This window comes from Corvus cornix, chromosome 10 (genome assembly GCF_000738735.6).
Source record: "Corvus cornix cornix isolate S_Up_H32 chromosome 10, ASM73873v5, whole genome shotgun sequence".
NCBI lineage: Eukaryota > Metazoa > Chordata > Aves > Passeriformes > Corvidae > Corvus > Corvus cornix.
Window position 1 is genome coordinate 2,866,442 of NC_046340.1, and position 20,901 is coordinate 2,887,342.

The window sequence follows — 20,901 nt, forward strand, 5'->3', positions numbered from 1 at the left end:
TCTGGTTTGGAAAGACACGAGACCTTATTTATAATAATGCCCCTTTTCTCTAAGCTGATACTGAAAATTATCTTGAAGTATCTATAAAAACTTACTGATTGTTTTCTTCTTTATTCTCATTTCATCTTCTGTTGCCTTTTCTCTGAACTTCCAGTCTACAGACCTTGGTAACAAGGGCCCCTCAAGGGTGTATGTAGGGTTTCAGGAATGTTTTGCCAGTTGCTTTATGGTGATCCTTCACCATACTTTGTCAACTTATATTTTCTAAAGTGCAATTGTTGCGTGTGAAATCACAAGTCTTAAATTGTTCTGACTAAAGGCAGAGACTTAATTCTATGTGTAGCATCTGCAAACTGAGTTAAAGTTGAGTGTTCAGACATTTCAAAACACAGCTGCCCTAAGAATCAGATTGCTGTAACAATTCAATGATGAGATAAATACAAATAAATATTTTATAAGACAATGTGAAGTTTAATAATTGATTTGATAAAACCCACAATAAAGCAACACACCTTTTTTTTCAATTAAACAAATGTATAGTAAATTATTAAAAAACTGCAAATACAATACATGTCTACTGTACTTCAACATCTAATTACATCGACTGTAAACCCCAATTTAATTAAAACCCATTTGAGCAGTAGTATGTGCAAAATACCTGTTGTTTGTGGTTTGGGGTGTTTTTGCCAGTAAGTTTGTAAGGATGGGATGCACATTTTTCACGAACTGTGATATGGCTTAATTAATGATAGTGTTTGTATTGCAGCATCACCTTCCCGAGCGCGGTGCTGCTTTTGAGCTGCACGTGCTCCCATGCTGTACACGGGTGTTCCCGTTTCTTGCCCAAACAGATACAAACACAGTCCAGTGTTATGTGCACTTTGTCCAAATTCACAATGTGCTGTCAGTTTTCATCAATAAAAATTCATCATGTGACCCCTACCTCCAAAAAAGGAAGAAGCCAAGATTGTTACCGCCAAATGCAGATACAAATCAGCCTGATGAAAATTCTAAAACAGACAATAGCTGAAGTATTCACAGCTGAGTATCACAATAACCTTAACCGGGCAAAAATTTTCCTTTCTGATGCACACAGAGAACTACTTTTCATATCAGTGAAAGTTCTGCATAAAGATGAAAGTACAGAATAAGCAAAAAATATTTGAAGCCAAGTTCTTCTCATCTTCTGAACTTTGTAGGTCGTATTTTTGCTGCCCTTAACTTCTTCAATGTCAATGACTTCAGAAGCAGATTAAATCTGAGCTTGTAGGTGTATGATACATTAGTGTCAAGATTTATTATCTTGTGTACATTCAAAATACAGGGGTTCCACAATGAGGCCAAACAGTTCCACTTCGTGGAGTCTGAGCTGTCCAGATGAACACACAGTCTTTTCAGGTTGCCTCCTCTCTGTAAATACAAAAGGCCCTTTCTGCCACTGTAGGTTGTTATGATATTGTTGTCCAACACCGTTAGGTTACTGAGCTTGCTTGGATCTTGCTTTATTCATAAGCTAAGTAGTGGGAACTGCTATTGCAGTGGCATTCCTGTCAGGATGCTGCCATGCTGTGCTCAAAGCAAAGATGAAAAGGTCAGAGATTGTGATGGATGGAATTGTGCATCTCTATAACTTCTGCTCCCCACTTTCCTGTTGGATGCCCATCTCTGTAGATGGCATTTGAGAGTATTTCCATGTCAAACATCTATCATTTTACTTTTAAAACAAAACAATCATGGAAAAATGATCAATTACGGGACATTTATTAATTACAATTAGAATGCATGCTAATCAACTGGCCTTTTAACGTGAATCAAATGATGGTTTAGACATTCAAGATTATTAATAATAAAATTCATCTTACAAGTCAAAACTTTGTAAAATAAATAACCTGTTTCTAATGTATAAATCCTATTCTAAAATACATTAACGATAACTGATCACTTAAAACACTTTGGGTCCAGTGTTGAGTCTCTAGTTAAATACCAGAAGTCTGGGCAAGGATCTTCCTATCTGGATCTCTGAATGCCCAGATTAAAGCTAACTTTCTGGTCTGGGTACAGTAAATTCTGTATTTTGCAGTATCTCTGAAGAGACCGTTTCCACAAGAATTCAACTTAATGTATGTGTTAATAGTTTGAGATGCTGTATGAAAATTACTATTGTAAAAATACTGAATAATGAATTTGGGGATCATTATATAGTGTGCAATCCTGGTATGATCAGCATTAGAGACTTTTGAATGAAATACTGAATACTTGATGCTCTGTTTGGAGTGCAGGTACTTTGTGGTATGTAATGATTAAAGGACAATATTTGACTGTAATTTGTGAGGTATCTGCAGAGCCATGTTCCAGTTTGTAAACAATAATCCAAAAACAGCTTTGTCGCAAAATCATAATAAATTGAATAAACCAGTACAAGGGAGAGAGTGAAATACATGTTCTGTAGGGCAACCACTGCACTTTTTGCAGCACCAGTTCTCCCTGCTGCATGTCCCATGGAAAAATCCACATATTAATGGTTACTATTGGATAATTTTCATTTTGCATTTATTGCTCTCAGTCTTTGACTACATAAGGTAAAGAATAAGGCAGCAGTTCCCAAAACATATGAAATTAGGCACTGGAACTCTGACAACTCGCACAGGTTTTGCTCATTTCTTGTTTGTAACTCTGAAGCTGGACAGAGCACTTGTACATTCCAAACGTGTTCAGCAGCAGTTGTCGGGCCTTGGACTGAACATCTTCCCATTTAGATGAACTACCAGGAACTGGAAAATTAAGAAAATAATTAATAAATTCACTCTGTAAGAAACCTGGGCAATCCAAATGTTCTCAAGCTTCTCACAGTGTCACCGATGAGAATAATTTTTGCTCCACTTGTTTATTAATTTAGTATTGTTCTTGTGGTCACTGTGTGACCTCTTTATTATAACTCTCTTTATTATTTTACACCTCTCTTGACAGAACTCTGTGTGTGTCTGACACTTTCCCCCAAAAACCTGAGCTTTCTTACTAAGAACTGATATTCGTAGTAAAATATATTTGTAGTATTGTTAGATGTCTGAATCAGCCCATGTTTTGGCAAAACATTTCTTTTTCATATGTTAGATTGATCCATATTAGAACTTCACCCTTTCTTTCCCTAAGCATGTGAGAAAATTTCTGAGGAGAAATTTTGTGTTGCTTTTTTTTCCCCCTACCCAAAGAATCTGCATTGGGTATTTTGGTATGAATCTATTTTATTTGCACAATTTTCATTTACACCATGTGTTTGTGGGCCAAGGTATTCTATTCCCTGCTGTACAAAACCAGAGTTAGTAGATTTTCTTTCCCCAGAATGATATTTCTTGGTTCAACTTAAATAATAATATGAAGAGGAAGTGGCAGGGTTTTTCCTACACTTGGATTTAATTTAGAATTATGCTATCCAGCAGCTTACCTAGTTGCAAGTGGACTATGGCAGTTGTTTTTCCTGCAGTGAGAGACCAAACATTTAAATCTTCTATAGAATAAACATCTTCAATTTTCATCAAGTCTTCCTTGATGCGATCCACGTTTAAGTGCCGTGGAACTCCTGAGATGCGAAACATGAGATAAAATTAATTCTGTCTTCTGCAAAGTTTCAGTAGCCTTTAAAATGTCGTGACAGATCTCAATGTCAAAAAAAAATAGAATTTGTGCTGTTGGAAGTGATTTGTAACTTCCATGTTATCAACAGAAAATAATATGGAAATGAACCTGTTAAGTCCAGTATGGATACAGAAGTCGTACAGGAATTGCAGTGCTGTCTCAACTGGAATCTGTCCTGTCCAGAATCCACTCTCTGGCAACAGGCAACGTTAGATCCTTTGCAATTATGTAATTTTGTTGACAACTTTACTGCAGCTTCTAGCCCCTAGTAACTGCTTAGGCCAGACTCTAAGGCCAAAGTCTTTAAAAAATAAAATGCTAGGGCCTGTCTCCTGAAACTTCTCTTCAGCTACCTGGTATCATGTTCACAGGCTACAGTAATCCATGTGCAGTGGTCACCACAGAGGACTGTGTCTTACAGTGTGTCATCTCTGTAAATCAGAGATCAAGTCTTTTAGGTATTTTCAACAGCACCTCTGTAACTTAACCATCACCAGCCCTTTATCTGTACAAAGGGCAAAATCAAAATTTTAGATGATCAACATGGCTCAAAAACTAATACAAGTACCGAATAAACTCTTTCTGAGTAGTTTTGATTCTATAGTAGCTTTTATTGCTTATTTTCTAGTTTTATGGAGTTTCTTTAAATATACTATGAGGAGTCCAGCCACTTGCTTCTCAAATTTCTTCAGACTTTTTGCATGACTTCTCTGAACCTGCTGCCTTACTGTCTCTTAAATTATGTTAGTTCCATACTACCTCTTTTGAAAGTTCAGTGTCTAGGATTGTCTCATATGAAACAAAATTTTCCTTCTAGTGGAGACCATCAAAATTTATTTAGCTGATAAATAACTAGCTGTCTGGTATTTGTACAGCTTTCTTTTTCCCAGGAAAAATGGACTTAAATTCTCGTATCTACATGGTACTTGTGATGGGCTTCCATTCTGCCTTATAAATCTATATTAAAAGCTGGAATCTCATTGCTTGTGTTGGATAGCTATTTAATTTTTTAATTTAGCATTCTTAGTATAATGAGGAAGCTTAAGTTAATACTAAATGTTGATACAGCTTCAAGGGCCTTGATGTTGCAGAAGCACTTTCCAGTACAAACACAAGTCCATTCTCTGGAGATCCTGAATTTGAGTTGGCAAAGTTCCCTAGCATGCATAAAGCCCATGTATCATCACTTTTAATGACATCATTAATTTAGAGATTTTTATGACAACTGGGATACCTATGCAAACAGCTACAACTCAAAACATCTGGAATCTGATACTTCATTAGTTTGTCTTATCTATTTTCTTCAGCTAAATCTATTGCCTTGGAGGGTTCTTCAGTGAATTTCATCATTTTTACCTTCTCAGTGAACTTCCACTTTGTTTGATTTTTTTTTTTTTTTAATCTTAAGTGACAGCAAAAGCACTTGACTGAAGATTCTGAGGTTTCTGATTTAACTTCATAACGTAATAAAAGTAAAGTCAATGATAATTCACATTAAACAGTTAAGAATGTGCAGTTAAAACCTAGGATTTTTCTCCCAGCCCTAACATCTCTACTTTCATAAAGTAATAGTACTAGATCAAGCAGTAATAGTTGGCATGTAAGCTATGATAAAGCAAAGGATGTTGCTGACATGTTTCCTTCTATGTCACAAGAGATAAGATCCTTCAGCCTATGTTCAGCTTTTTCTTCCCTTTTTTCTTCTTTTTACACCACTCTTAACTTGCAGCTTCCCCTATGGGAACAGCAGATACACACAAGTAATTCAAAGTAATGCTATTGTGGAAAGGGGAAGACAGGACAGGCATGAACCACGTGTCCAGCCATTTAGCTAAGCTTGCTTCCTCCTTTTACCTGCATTCACATTCATTTTAGCTGTACAAGTAATTAAAGTGAGAGTGTAGAACTGAATCTGGGCAAATGTTCACTTGATTTAGCTGAGAGTCACTGCAGACACACAGGAAAGTTCTGTACATTTCACTTCGCCATCTCCTGATGGTAAAGAGTGTGCAGACATAGGACTTGTGTTGTTCTGGCCAAGTCAGACACCTAAAGACTGCTGCAATTTAGAGGAACCATAAAGAACCACCAGACTAAAGCAGCACCAATACAGACAGATCTCCAGGCACAACCCAGTTAGAGATGGTGATCATGATATGAAGAAAGGGCCAATGCTCACTGGTATTTGGCATGTAAGGTACTTCAGACTGGGCACAGATCTTACCTTCCAGAATAATAACTCCTGTGTCACACAGAATTCGAATTGTTGTAAAAACCACCAGTATGGAAAATACATATGTACATATAGGATCAGCAATCTTGTATTCTGGCTGCAAGGGAAATTTCACAATGTCAAAGGATGTACGAAAACAAGCTCCCTTACAAAAATGTGACTCAGAAAACACAGTTACTTCTAGTTCCAAATTTTATGAATAATTTTTTTTGCTTGAATAGTTAGAAAATATGTAATAGAAACAGTTTTGCTTATTTTGCATGAATGTATGAAGCTTATCATAAAATACCACAGATATTTTAAATAACTTATAAAACCAGGCCCCTTTTTACTTTAATCACCGGAGCTGAAATGCCAAGAATTGCCCCGTGCCTCCAGAAGAGGCCCCTCCTTACCTTAAAGCGGATGATGTAGGCAGCTACGAGCACCCCGATGCTCTGTACCAGGTCCCCCAGGGCATGGACAAACGCTGCTCTCACGGCCAGGCTGCTGTGTCCATGGCTGCTGCCCTGGGCTGTGTTTGGAGAGTTCGGCTGAGGTACGTGAGAGTGAGGGTGGGAATGGGAGTGGGAGTGAAGGTGGCCAGATTGATTCAGCAAAAACCCCATTCTGAAAGTGGAAGAAGAAAAATGCTTCAAGAAACAGGCTTTAGGGAGGATTTGTTGGTGTTTTTCATTTTAAACCAAGTAATTGAAAAAGTAGTATTCAGCGTAATTTCTTGTCTTATTTATGAAAATTCAGAGGTCCAGCAAAATTACATCCCAAGAGGAAGTTACAGGCCATGAATGAATTAGCAGCTTATTCAGAAATACATTTGTGAGTGTTAATGGAGAGCGAGATCTTACATTAAGTTAACTGCAACACCGACGGCTGCTGTGATGAGCATTATATCACCATTTATTTCATAGTCCATATGGATAGTTCTCTGAACAGCCTCATACAAGAGGAATGCCATAAGGATATAGACCAGCAGTACACTAATGATGGCTGACAGTACTTCTGCAAACAGAAAGGAAAAAATGTTATAAAAATGTGTCTCAGATCCATTTTTATTTCCAAATTAGAATGTGGACAGGGCCTTGTTTTAACTACTTTATGCATATTATACCTAATATAAACAAACAAGTTGTGTGGCAAATAAAACTTGTAAAATAGGATTAACCAATGGAGTTTGTTCTAATCTACTCCTTCACATGTCCCTGTCATCAGTGTATACCTCAAATTATGTTTTCTCTGAAAACTTCTGCACAGGTGATGATCCTGACTTCTTCACACAGCCCAGAACATTTGCCTGAGAAGTCGCAAGCAAAGGCCCTGTCCAGGGGTGAGGAGGACAGGTGATCTCAAACATCACCAGTCCACCCACAATAAGAGAAACAAAAGTTTAAGGTCCTACCATAAAGAAAATAGGTACTTCCAAATGGTCCACTTGATTGCTTTTATCATAAACTTACTTTTACCCTCTAGCTTCATATTCTTAAAACTATTGCTGTGCAGCAGCTGAAATGTAACAAAATAAAAGCAATACAGCTGACAGAGAAAACATTAGCCCAGTTAATGATTGTCCCAGTTATAAGCAAGTTAATACAGGGTTTTACAAAAAGCACTGGGAAAACCTTAATGCTCACTCCATTGTATTGCATGTAAATCTGCAGCCATGCCTGAGTAATCTGTAATCATTATGCAAAATGCTCATTACTGTCACTTGCCAGATGGATCACTGGGATCTCAGCCTTCCTCTGCAAACTCAGAGGTGGAATTAATTTACTTGGAATTGTAATGGTTGTTCTTCCCCCTAGTTCCACATGTTGCCCTGATTTCCTCCCCAGTAAGGGCAAAGTTCTGCCCTTGGCTATACCATAGCTCTAAGAACACTCATCTGAGAATTGCCTCTGTTCTCCCTCTGCTTTGAATCTGTCAGCATGCAGTACAACTTTGGTTACTGCAGTTGTCATTTCTAACTCAGAAGTGGTTTAGTTTTATTTATTGAGTATTACAGAAAAAAACCCCAAAATGCAGTTATATCAGCATTTTAATATCACCAAAATCACTTGATCCATACACTGAATTATTAGCATCATTATGGGAGAAGACACTCACACCAACGCATTCAGCTGCTGGGTAGTGTGTCAATGCCTGGATGAGGAACAGCATTACCAGGCAGTAACAAAGCTCTGAAAGGGAACTGTCACAATCTGAGATGATTTCAGAGCAACTTGAAAATTCTGGAAATATCCATGCAAATGGAAGTGATCTTTACGAAGCTGGCAATGGCCTTAAAAATAGACAATACATTGCTTAGAAGGTTTTCCAGAATGCTTTTTTAAAAACTTGTCAAGCCATAGCATATTAGCATTTACCAGAGAAACAATACAGTGTGCTTTTACAATCTAAACCCATGTTATCTGCAATGGAAACCAGTGTTTTCCTTGCAGTTTCTTCCACAGTCACTGTCATGTCAGCATTGTAAATCTGCCTGAGATCTTTCACTTCTTGTGAAATGAACTGTGCACTGTTTCAGTGGACTGTCTGATTCTGTCATTACTGACATTGTCTCTGCAGCAATGGAAAAGTGCCAGGTTCCATATCTATGCTTAAATCTGCTCAGTGTCTTGCTGAAAAGGAGGTATCTGCACTTGGTGGTGAAACTGAACTATTTTTGGCTTCAAGAATTTAATTCTTTTTCAACATGACTGCAATTTCCATTATTTTGTCTTCACTTTTCTAACCCATTCTTAAATCTGTCAGCTTCCTTTTCACCACTGAAAATGGAATAAAACTGAAGATGGAACTTATATATTATGTATGCAAGGAGAATTCAAATAAATGAAAATTAGCACTAACTTCTTTCTGGAATTCAACTAGATAACTAACAGGTCTGTTGCTTTTACAAAGCAATGTTTATGGGAACAAGTTTGAAAATTCATCATTCTAAAACTAAAATAATGAGTACCAGAAACATTGTTCTTTAGAACATTTTCATGCCTACTGAATGTATGGATTATCTTAAAACTTAATGCAAAGCAGGTCAGTGATGAGACAGTTCTTGCACGTATTCCCAGCTTTAAAAAAATGCTCCACATCTTTTTCTGACAGATGCCCAATCTGTACCCTATTTTTAACATCCCGACATGTTTTAACATCTCTCTTGTGAAATTTAAGCTATTCTTGAACTGGTATTATTTGCTGACAAGCTTCTTACATATAGGTTACTTGGAAAAACGTGTTACAATGAGGATATACCCTAGAAACTGCTTTGTTCCATTACCAGCACTCACTGATGTGTGAAACTGGGCCCTCAGGCCACAGCATTCAGACTGGGTGCCTAAAATCAGGCAAATAAATTTCACAAATGTGATTTTTAAAAAGACTGTGTAGTAATTTTGAACCATCCCATCTGCATTTTGGGGGTCCCTGGCAAGGCCTTTACCCACTTCCTCTTCCCTAGTGCAGCACGGAAACTCTTCTCCCCAGCCCCAGGCTCTCCTCCTGCTCCTCCAGAGAGCTGCACTGCTGCTACTCATGCAGGATGGTTGAAGTAAAAAGGAACCCTGGAAATTGTGTAGTCCTGCTCAAAGGAGGATCAACTACAGCAGGTGGCTCAGGGCTGCTTCCAGGTGAATTTCATGTATTTCCAACTGAGGACACTCCACAACCTGTTCTAGTCCTTGACCACCTACTGGCACTGGGAGCAGAAAAGGAGCAAGTGTTGCAGAACTGAGAAGCTTCTCTCCTAGGGAGAAGGGCAGTACAGGCTAATTTTATGGGCCACATCTGGCCCATGGACCACCACTGGACTAGTCTGACTAGTATTTTTCTTGGCAGTAAAATGGAAAGAAAAAAATATATAGAAAATGAGGTGGCAGGAATCCTCAGGGATTTCTTCTTTCACATTAATTGCAAAGTCAGCGAAAATTTACAGGACTGAGCAAGATTTTAATGGTTAAGCAAGTTCCTTTTATTCTTCTTAAGATACACCCCTGTTTTAATCTAGGCCATGGCATGTTCAAGGTATATGCTATTTGGTTTTAGAAAAGTTACAAAGACATAGAAACTACCCAAATGATTTTGAAATAGGGTTAAAGCATGTATAAATGCTAACAAACATCCTTCTGCAGAGTATGAGCAAATGCCAGGGGCATGCCTGCAAGGTCAGGTTTCAGTATCAGGGGAGCTCCTATCACAAAATTAAAACTTAATGAAAGAAAAGTTTGTAATGGGAAATGCTGGCATTGCTAATGCTTTCTTGCTAGAGCCCCAGAGAGCTTAGCTAGTGTACAGAGTTATGCATTCATGCACTAGTGACTAACTGATGACAAATGACAAGGAGTGATGGAGTTGTTGAATTCTACTGCTGTTCTAGCAGCAAAAATAAGAATTGCAAATAGTGACTACACAAGATTGAAATTCCTTGGAAAATGTATGCTGTAGAGTGTCATAGAAAACAGGTAGAAAACTGTGACACTAGAAATTATCTATTTCATGAAAAAGAAACTTTGAAGCTTTTGCTAAAATGTCTACAGACTTGCAGCTGCATATTATGGATTATTATATCCAGTTAGCAACCACATGAAAACACCCTTTATCATCATTACATTTCCAAACATGAAGTAAGAAATCCTGAAAATATTCTTCCAAGGGTTAGTCCATAATTCTGTTTATACTTCTTTTTACAGACACCTAAACTGGACAGAGGTTAAGTAACTTGCTGTATTTTGCAAACCATGGGAAATTTTGACCTCAGCTTTCTGTAGTTCGGGGAATGCAAAAGGAATACTGATTTATACGACTTCTGGCAGGGCAGAGCTCTCTAATAATATGTTCTACATAACTTCTTAGTAGGGGATTAAAATGTAATTTTTCACATTGAATAGGACCTTTTACCAGTATCACAATTCTGCTGAAGTCAACAAGATTTTGTAAATCCTGGGTACTGGCAATAATCTGTTGTGAACAACAATGGGCTGCCATGCACAGCTCCTGCACCAACAATGTCATCATGAATTCCATTCCCCAGCCTCCCTCTTCAAGATGGAAGGTGAATCAAGCATTCGGGATTTAACTCTGACTCTGCTAAGTCCTAGTTGACAGAGATGGAGAGACTTGCCCTGCTCCCAGTGAATGAAATTCTGCCATCAAACTTTTGGCCAAGTTGTTGGGTTTTTTTCAGTCTATTCACTTGTGGGAATACAAGCTAAGTAGTGTATCCACAATGGCCAGAAAGGACATTAAGAGTCAGTTAAAGCAACTCTTAGGTTTGTTGCTACTTTCTTTCTAACTACCTATTCTTCTAGAATTAGGTGCTCTTTACAGTTGTTGCTTAACATACTCTTTAATAGCAAAATCTGCTATCTACATACCTAAACGATGAAATCCAAAAGTGAACCTCTTTGTCGGAGATTTTGCAGACAGCCAGAGAGCGAGGAGGGTCAAAATAATACCACTAAGGTCAGTTAGCATGTGAAGTGCATCTGTCATAATTGCTAGACTGTTAGCAACATAGCCACCTGAAAACATAATTGGAAAAGTCAGGACACATGACACTTTTAATTATTTTACGTAATATCTTCTTGCATAGCTTACAGTTATTTCTTTTCAGAATAGTGCAGTAAGTACATGAGAGCCCTTCTCATACTCACTAAACATGAGGAGGTTTTGCCATTACAAGAAAAATGCCTTGCTATAATTTAAAGCTACCATAGTTAGAAGTGCAGTCAAGTGTGCTTTCTATTAAGAGTAACATAGAAAGGATTCACTCCTGTAATTCTAACAGAGACTACTTGTATTATAACGTTTGCATGATCAGGTCCAAACAGTATCTTTTCTCTACATACTACTGCACATGTGTTTAATCAACTGATTCTTTTCTTAAACTACATCTGTTAAACATTCTGACATTACAGAACAGGAACAGAAGTCCAAAGATTCAGTGACCAGGAAATTTACCCTGTCCACTTTTTATTTTTATTACGTTATCTTTTAACCTTAATTATTCCCTGTCCTGGAAGAAGCGTGTACGTTCTGCCAATATCTATTGCAGACAATGACTTTCAGTTGTACAGCATTTTTCTTTGTTATTACCATAATTTTTTCTTGTAATTATGAGCTGCATTGAGACAAATAACCTGAGATCAAAGGTGAATATCTTTGTTCCAATTCAACTGCTAGTGCTACTATTGGATGGGTGAGAGATTTAAACAGCACACCTCTTGCTTAAGTATCCCTTATACAAAGGGGAATCAAGGACAAGGCTGTGTTGTCTTCCATATGCTTGAAGGTAAGCCCATTATCTCAGAAAAGATCACATCTTCAGTGTCAGCTCAGCTATGATTTGGTTTCTCTTTTTACCTTGAGATTGTCGTGCAGCCTGTAAATTGTACTGAGCAAAGTGTGCAGCTGGTGTGCCATTTGGCAGGCTTCAGGCTCCAACTAACATTTCAAATAAAGAAATCTTCGTATACAATTAAAATTGTCTTAGTGAAGAGGCTGACCAGAAGAAATAGCAAAGGGGAATTCACAACTGGCTGATTGCTTTTAAGACTAGTCATAAAACCTGTGTGTGTGGCTGTGGGTGTTCTTATGTACACACCTGCAGACAGAGCTACTCTTTCCTCCCCAGCCAAACACGGAGCACAGTTGGTACTGCAGTACTATTTGTGCTGTGGGTAACTACCAAATGCACTACATTTCAAACAGCTCCTTTCCTCCAGTCCCTTTCTTCAATTGTTCAGAACTTTCTATGTCAAATTCTTCTGAGGCTGAAATTCTCCAAAAGGCCATCACAGCTCAAAAACAATGAGTTTTTAAGATTTAGCAATTCAGCGGCTTTTTAAGTAGAATGAGTTACGCCTTTCCTTTCTGAATTAATTTTTTTGTTCTCCCATAATTTTAAAAAAAATCACTTAGAAAAGTGCAACTCAGCCTCTTTTATAGTCAACAGAGAAGAAACAATAATTTATATCCAAGGACATTTAGTTCAGCAGTTTATACATATCATTATCTATAGTATATATGTTGATTCATATGCATTAATTTTGAGAATCACTTCAGTCCAAGAAGAGTCAATTCCACTTCAGCTAGCCTCTCACTTTTAAAGACTTTCAAAATAAAATTATAAGGAAGGAATTCAGGTACTGAAGCTAAACATAGTGCAGCATGTGGATTAAGAAACATAATCGCCATTTATGGAATTCTGAAATCAAAGGTTCTCTGTTTCTAAAGGTATCGGTTCATCGCTCGGTTAAAGGTACTGCCTAGGGGATGTTTAAATACAATTGGCAACTTGGAAAAAAAGACATCTATAACCTTTACAAATAGACAGCTTGATGGCTCACCACTGTTTTCAGTGACCCGTGAAGGACAGCAGTTCTCCTCATGGGTGATCAATTAGAAATCTCTAAACATAGCTGAAGACACCAAAACCCTGTCAGAAAAGCTAATTAGGACTTGCAGTGTGTTTTTCATTTCTTGATGCACAATGGTTTCCCCAAAGTGTAAATTGTTATCTGGCTGTTCATCAAACTAAACAGCAAACACTGAGATAGGCTGGGGTAATGGGTTTGGAAAAAATATGCCAATCAAGATTTCATGAAAAAAGCTGCTGAAACAAGATTTCCTTCATCTCGACATTGGTAACAGACAGCAGAAAGACTTTTAGTGAAAAAATTGTCTGAAAGAGTCTTCTGCCTTTTCCCCATAAACTCAAATCTGTCAAAGATCATAGAAGGAAGTCAGTTTAAATGTCCTATATGATCAGACTTTCCCAAATACCTGAGCTTCAGATCAATTCATAAAGTTCGGAAATTTGAAACCAACCATAGAGAACATAGTACAGGGCTGGAGTGAAGTAAATTAAGCAGGTGGGGCACTGACCCAGGACTTGGGGGCTATATCTCTAATTACTCTTCTGCTGATGATTACTTGCCCTGTGACAAGTCATTCAGGTCGAGATCCACAGAAGCACAGAGATATCCAAACCCTCTGATTATTCTCTGTGGAAGATGGATGCCTGAATATTTTATGGGTCTGGCCCTCAGTGCTCTCTGATTCTATGCCCAAAGAACAAAATATGGCTGGAAGCAGCACACCCAGACCCGAGGAGGACGAGCCACAGTACAGCACTAACACTCTGTACAGACAAATTCAGCCTGCACAAGTCCTGACTGTATGGGAAGAACAATAGATGATGTGACAGTGATGAGAGAGTATTTTTACTCTCAACATCTATTATTTCTAGAGCTCTCCCTGCACTAGCTATGGAGATGTCTACAACTGCATGAATCAGATCCAAAGCCCCAGTAGAAACACTCCCAGTGACTGGAGCATCAACCTGCCAACAGCTTGGACATTATTCAGTAAGAGGCCCTTCAGATGAACTAAATTCAGTGTACATCAGAACTCTGATAGGAACACAATCAGTTAACATCACTCTCATGTTAAAGGATGTCTAAGCCTAAAATACAACACTATTGCTTATCAAATTTACCTGAGTTCATGCTGAACTAAAATCTCAGCCAGAGAACAAAACATGGAGCCAGGGGGCAAATGGAGGCGTTCAGCCAAATCCCCACAACCAGTTTGACACATAGTGCCTTAGCCATAATAAGCTGATGTATTGTGGCAGTGTTATTAATGACCAGCCACACACTGAGACATGCTGAAGGGCAAACCCACTTTTTTTCTATTAACCCCTGTTCCTGAAATAAGGCCCCAAATAAAACTGGGGCAGACACAGTCAATAGTCTGGTCTTTCTCTGACAAATGGAACATTCATTCTAGGGGTTTTCTTCCCCTGTGTCTGTGGGACAAACTGCATTATTTATCCTCTAGCAATCATTTTGCTTCCTATCCATCTTGCACAAATTTGTCTTAAAGACACAATTCACAGCTGTCCTAGCAAAATCATCCAAGAGCATGAGCTCAAGCTCACTTCACACGAGCACTCAATTGACTTAATTTGCAGAAGTCAGGAGGAGGATGTGGGTCCCATGCTACTGTTCTTCACTTCCAGAAAGTTTTTGTGATTTGATTTTTTTTTCATGTTTGAATTATGGCAAGTAATTAATCTGATTAGCTCTGATTCAGACTTGAATGTTGAAAATAAAGAAATTTAAAAGCAATTAATTGCAATGGAGAGACCTGGCTCAACATACACATCAATGTAGTGGCACTGTGTAGTGCTCCCCACAACTCAAAACAGGGGACAGTGGATGAGAGCGTTTAAGCATTTTTCAGGAGGCTGAGTCACACCCAGCAGACACTTGCACTGCATGGCATGGATGTATCCAAAAAAACAAATAGTAACAGGACACAGGAAATGAGATTAAAAGATAAATACTGAATTTTGTAAAAATGATTAGACAATGGCCAAGTCATAACATTTAACAGCTAATCTATGCATCTCAGGGACACTCATTTTATTTCAAGTCTATGCTGCTATAGCTTATTAGATAAAGCACAGTTGTTCAGTACAGACTGGTGTATAATGCACAGGTCTCCTCATCCTGCACGGTCATTAGGAGGGAGCAATAAAAGCTGAACTTGAGCAATAGGTTCACTCTTCTGACCAACAATCAGATCTTTATATAGGAACTCATTTTCAGGTAAAACCCCACTATACTTCTGCAAATACTAACAAAAACTACAAATAATTTAATGTGACTACTTGGTATTCTTACACGTTGTAGCAGAAGGTGTTAAAATAGCACTTTAATTGACTGTGCTCATATGATTTATGTCTGGATGGAGCACATGCTAGTCCAGAGCACAGCAGGACATCAAGAAGTTCTCAAGAGAGTGACTTTTTCACTGGATTGCTGTTGATAGCTCAGGACTTGTCTTTTCAGTTCTAAGTAACATGTGTATTGCTGTATCTGGTGAATAAGGACAAATACCCCCCCAATATTACTTTTGTTCTTATGGTAATGTCACATTTGAAACTCTATTACCCTCTTTTTCTCTTGTTGCAAACACATCAAGATTTTAGGGCAGTGATCAAACAATGCTGCGACTGAAATTGTTCATGCCACTTCTCCTTTGTTAAAAACACCTTAAAAACTTAAAAGGACAAATAAAAAGCCATTAGACAAAGAAAAATATGCATATTTAATACCACTTCGGGGGATTGGTAAGAGATTCAGGAAAGAGAAGTTCCAAATTCTTTCATGGAAAATACAGGTGGACTTTATTCCCTCTCACTCTGTGCACGTGCAGCTCATCTCTGTGGTCTCTCTAGTGGACTGATGGTTTCTCTCAGCAAATACCTTTTCAAAGCCACGGCCGGAGCAGGGTGACGAGCTGTGAGGCACCATGCCGGAGGGACGGCACAGAAGGCCCCCGACTCACCTATGAGCTCCCCCGTCATGAAGAGGAGGTAGAGAAGGGCAGCGAGCGTCAGCCGCTTCTTCACCTTCCTCTGCTTGGAGCGCTCCCGCCGGCTGCTGCAGCCGCTGCAGGGGTCCGGCCGGCTGGCCCGGGCGCTGCGCAGGGCGATGTCCCGGTCCAGCAAGGACTCATCGTCGGACGCCAGCCCCGGGGACGCCCCGTTCACCGGCGTGTCCGGGGCCGCCTCCGAGCCGTCGTCCGCCACCACCACGCGCAGCTTGTTAAACCTGGGGAAGTCCTCGTCTCCCACCTCGTCCGAGAAGTCAAAGGCACTGGAGTCGTTCAGGAACAGGGGGTCTTCGCTCCTGCCTAGCAGGGACTTGATGCTCGTCCAGAGCCCGGCCCCAGCCATAGCGGCGGCGCTCGGGGGCCTCGCGGGGCGCGGCCGACCCCCGAGCAGCCCGAGCGCGGCTCCGCTGGCGCAGCTGTGCCCTCGCAGGCGGCGCCCCGACCGCTCGTCGTCCCGTCAGGGCATGTCCCCTACATCGCCCCGCCGGGCCCTGCGCAGGCCGGACGGAACGCGGCGCGGGGCTCCGGCGCGGAGCGCCCCGGCACCGCCGGCCCACAGCGCCGCCTCCGCGCCGGGCACCGCGCCGCGAGGCGCTGTCACCGCCGCAGCTCCGGTCACCCCGCGCAGCGCTCAGCCGGCGCAGCCCCGGTCACGCCGCGGCCGGGCAGGCGGCGCCGGGCGCGGGGCCGCCTCCCTGCCGGCGCAGGGGGAACGCCGCCGCCGCCATGCGCGTCACATCCCTCCGCTCCGCGCACCGCCGCGGGCGGCCACCGCGCCGCCCCCGCAACCCCTGCGCGCTCCCGGGGCCGCCCCGCGCACGGCGGCGGCGGCAGCAGCGGGCGGGACCCGCGTCCCCTGCGCGCCCGCGGACCCCGCCGGCACCGCGCCTGCGCCGCCCGCGCGGGACGAACGCGGGTTCGAGCCCCGCTGCCGCCGCCCCGCCGCGCCCGCGCTGCCCGCGGAGCGAGGGGATCGCGGTGCGGGGCTCGGGGGCGGCGGGGCCCGCTCGGGGCGGCGGCGGCTCCCGCGCGTCCCTCGGGGTGGCCTGAGGGGCTGTTCCCGTTCCTCCGTGCGCTTGTGTTGAGTTGGGTAAATGCCACGCGAGGTAGAGACTAAGAACTGCCAAAGCCATACAATGCAGGTATGGTGGTCTGTGACAGACAAGAGGCTGTCTCCATGTACGCTGGAAGCCTGAACTGCATAGTTCCGTGCTCTGGCTTCAGATTTTGAAAGGCAGAAGTTTGCATTGTGTTGCTTTTCTCTTTCTCTGTCACTGCACAGCTCTTTACACCGTTTCAATAGCTCCATTAAGGCAGGCTTATAGGAAGTCTCATATGCCTTTCTGAACATTCCTTAAAGGATGTAAGGAGAAACAAACCGCAGGGACCCTGCTGATGTATAATTCCTTTCATAACTGTGCTCTAACTTAAGAGTAATTAGATTTTTGCCTTTATTAATTTTTCTGAGAGGTTATTCCCACTCCTCATTGGTCTGAGTACTAGAAATTTTCTCCTGATTTGCAGCCGACATGTGCTCAGCAGCTGTTTGTACCTATGGCCAAATTCTATTACTGTATTCAGTCAGTTCCCGAAGCCATAAATATTTCTGGGAAATGATGCCTGTCAGAGAGAAAGTACATATCTTGTTTTTTTGACTTGGTTGAAGGAAGTTACCAAGTGAAGACTGGAGAGTTGTATAGAAGTGCAGGATTTTGGCACTCCTTTTCTGGTAAGGGCTGATAGCAGATTCTGGCAGGCATCAGGGCGGTGCTGCAGAACGTGGAGTGAGCCCCTTCTTGGAACTGGCCTTGGGTGGAGGTTGCTTATTGTTGTTCTCTTAATGATGCCCAAAAATAGACAGTATGACGCTTTGAGCTCCCTTGTCACTTTACAATGTGACTGTTTTCCTGAGCATGTAATCTCAAGTTATTCTTCCTCAAGTGGCTAAAATGGTGCCATCTCCTGCCCTTTCACGCACCTCATAATTCCCCTGGCAGCATTATCAGCACAATTGTTCAGGGACCAGACAATGAACTGAGTCCCTGAAATGGGCCAGAATGAAACAATGCATATTGGAAGGGGTTTGGATATATTTGTTCGTGTAACTGAGACTGCTTCCGTGATCTCAACTCGCTTAGACATCAATATGACAGTTGTCAAACTGAGGGGGCACTGAACAGTGTGGGAGTCAGAATGAGCAGCCAAGGCTGGGAACCAGTTAAGCCAGCCTTGCTGCCTAGAAAAGTCCTCCCAGCTGTGTTCCAGTTAATCCATTTTTAATGTTTCTCTTTGGGCGATTTAACTCAATCTGTGTTTCAAGAGTTTTGCCACTTGCACCAGCACAAGGTAGGACACACAGACATGAGCAGCCAGGTTCCAGGAGCCACCAAAACAACTGCTTTTAAAACTGTCTTAAAATGTTGGGGCTTTGCACTGGAGCTTTGCTGCTTCTACAGGAACAGAAACTTTCAGCACTGAGGAAGGGTAGTAGCTGGGAGGACTAACACACTAAACCAGTGCACTGAGCTTTGCCAGCTCACCTTTAACTGAATAATTAAGACCAGATCTGAAGTGTTGTCGAGTCAAGAACCAGTTCATACATTGGTAAGATGAGCCTCTGTTGAACAGAACCTTTTGTACCAGCCTGCTACACTCCATTTCTTTATTGTGGCAGCCAAGGCTCTACTCTTTCTATAGTCTCATTTACTTAATAAGGACGGAGAGTCTTTAAGAGGTTACCTATTAATGTGAAGTATTTCCTTTTCATGTTGTCATCCCTGAAGTCATGTGGCACTTCCAAAGCTGATGGTTTAAAACATCCTATTTGCTATACAAGTTACCTTAACTCATTTCTGTCAGATTTCTAGGCTGGGGCACGGTTACAATACATGTAACTGCTTAAATCAGTTGCAACAATAAAATCCAAAATGTGTGACAGTGTTGCATTAAAAGCTTCTGAACACAGTTGCTACAACATAAAATGAAAATGAAATACGGTTATTTGGTGTTAACAGTATTACATACATAGGCACTTGGGAAATAGTTACTGTGAAACAGAGGACATTTTGCAGAAGAAAGGAACAAGAAAAGTTTTCCATCAGTCTCTTTTTTGGAGCATTTGGGTTGACAAATAGTTAAATTTTAATTTGTCTAGAAAACCAGATACCAGCTTTCTATTCCAATCCTTAGTCTATTTCTGCAAGACGTGGGAAGGCCTGGAACAGGCAAAGCAGGAGCACAAATCTGAAACTCCCACATCTCAAGTGAGACTATTTCAGAGTCATTATCTCACTTGTTCTTACTAGAAATTCCATCTGGAAGCTGAGAAGTCTTTCCCAGTGAAACTTCCAACAAAAGTTGAGGTTTTTCCCCCCTACCAGAAGAAACTTTTAAGTAAAATTGCTAACCAGTTGTAATTAAGAATTGAGTTGAGTCTGTTCAAGTTAATTAACAACTTCCTGCTGTTGCTTCTTTAAAAGAACAGAAAAAGAAAAATGGGTGAGTTTTTAATCTGATAATGGAATAGTAACATAATTGTGATCAATAGTTAATTAGAATATGCATATGAAGAAAAATGCAAATGAATTTGCAACAATCTTGCTGTTAAAAATGTTAGTTTTGAGGTTGACAGATTATCTCAAAAGCCCATTGTTTTGCCTTGGTCTGTTTCCGAAGAGCATTAGGGGGACTGTCTGAATTTAATTTAATCTTGAATATTTAGTAATATATTAAAATACTGCATTAAAAAAACTTTGAGTGGTGCTTCGTTAGTTTCTTTCTATAGTTGCACCTGCATTTCTTGAAAAGACCTTTATAGGTAAAAGAGGGAAAAAATATAAATCCTACCATGCGATATAAAAGTGATTTTTCATTAAAGAATATATATACTTGCAAGTTGGTTAGAGCAGGGTGCTGATAACACCGAGGTGGCTGTTTGATCCCTGTATGGCCACGCACTTACGAGCTAGACTTAATGATCCCTCTGGGTCCCTTCCATCTCTGCTCTGTGATTCTGTGTGAAGTTATTGCTCTTGCAGACTGTTGGGGGAGATGCAGAGACAGACCCACACACAAAAGCTAGTTATTCATTTCCTAAGAAACAAAAGCTACGAGTAGTCTATAGTCTGCATGGTTTCTGGACAATAAAATACAAACCTATTAAACAGATGAGCAAGGACGTCCCTAGGAAAGGGCACCTGCAGTGATTTTAGCTGTTTTCTGCCGCGGCAGCAGAGCTCACGGGGCTGCGCTGTGCTGCTCCCGCCTGGCAGCCGCTCTCCCCCGGCACGCTGGGACGGTGCCATTGTCAGGCCCCTGCACCCCAGCGGGGTCTCCGCGGGGCCGGAACCGCGCCCACCGAGGCTCGGCCCCGGCCCCGGCCCCGGCCCCAGCGGCTGCTCCCGAAGCCAGGCGGCCTCCGACGGTCCCGGACGGGCCAGGCACCCCCGGGGAGCGCAGGGGAGCGCAGGGGAGCGCAGGGGAGCGGAGGGAAGGCGCGCCCCGCACCGCCCCCGCCCCGGCGCGGCCCCGGTGTCGGTCCCGTCTCATCGTCACTCAACACCACCTGCGTCACTTGCGCGTCACTTCCGCGCCCGGCGCGGCCCAGTCCCGGAGGCGGCGGCTCTATGGTGCGGCGGCGGCGG

The 20,901-nt window shown here is 41.6% G+C and overlaps 1 protein-coding gene across 1 annotated transcript; it reads right to left on the minus strand.

Moving 5' to 3' along the window:
• Positions 1-448: 448 nt before the first annotated feature.
• Positions 449-16,601, minus strand: SLC30A4 (solute carrier family 30 member 4). The gene is made up of 7 exons (XM_019280988.3): positions 16,211-16,601; positions 11,227-11,373; positions 6,712-6,865; positions 6,262-6,475; positions 5,858-5,963; positions 3,443-3,577; positions 449-2,771 (listed from the first exon to the last, which is right to left on the minus strand). Exons 1-7 carry the CDS (start codon positions 16,599-16,601, stop codon positions 2,617-2,619), a joined length of 1,302 nt encoding a protein of 433 aa, XP_019136533.2. The 3' UTR covers positions 449-2,616.
• Between the last annotated feature and the right edge of the window lie 4,300 nt (positions 16,602-20,901).

Excerpts from the sequence above, each read along its gene's own strand:
- SLC30A4 (XM_019280988.3), bottom strand. The coding sequence starts at position 16,601 with ATGGCTGGGGCCGGGCTCTGGACGAGCATCAAGTCCCTGCTAGGCAGG. Across the intron at positions 6,866-11,226 it reads TTTTGGATTTCATCGTTTAG|AAGTACTGTCAGCCATCATT; the intron begins GTATGTAGATAG and ends TTCTGTTTGCAG. Across the intron at positions 3,578-5,857 it reads AGGAGTTATTATTCTGGAAG|GAGTTCCACGGCACTTAAAC; the intron begins GTAAGATCTGTG and ends TTCGCATCTCAG.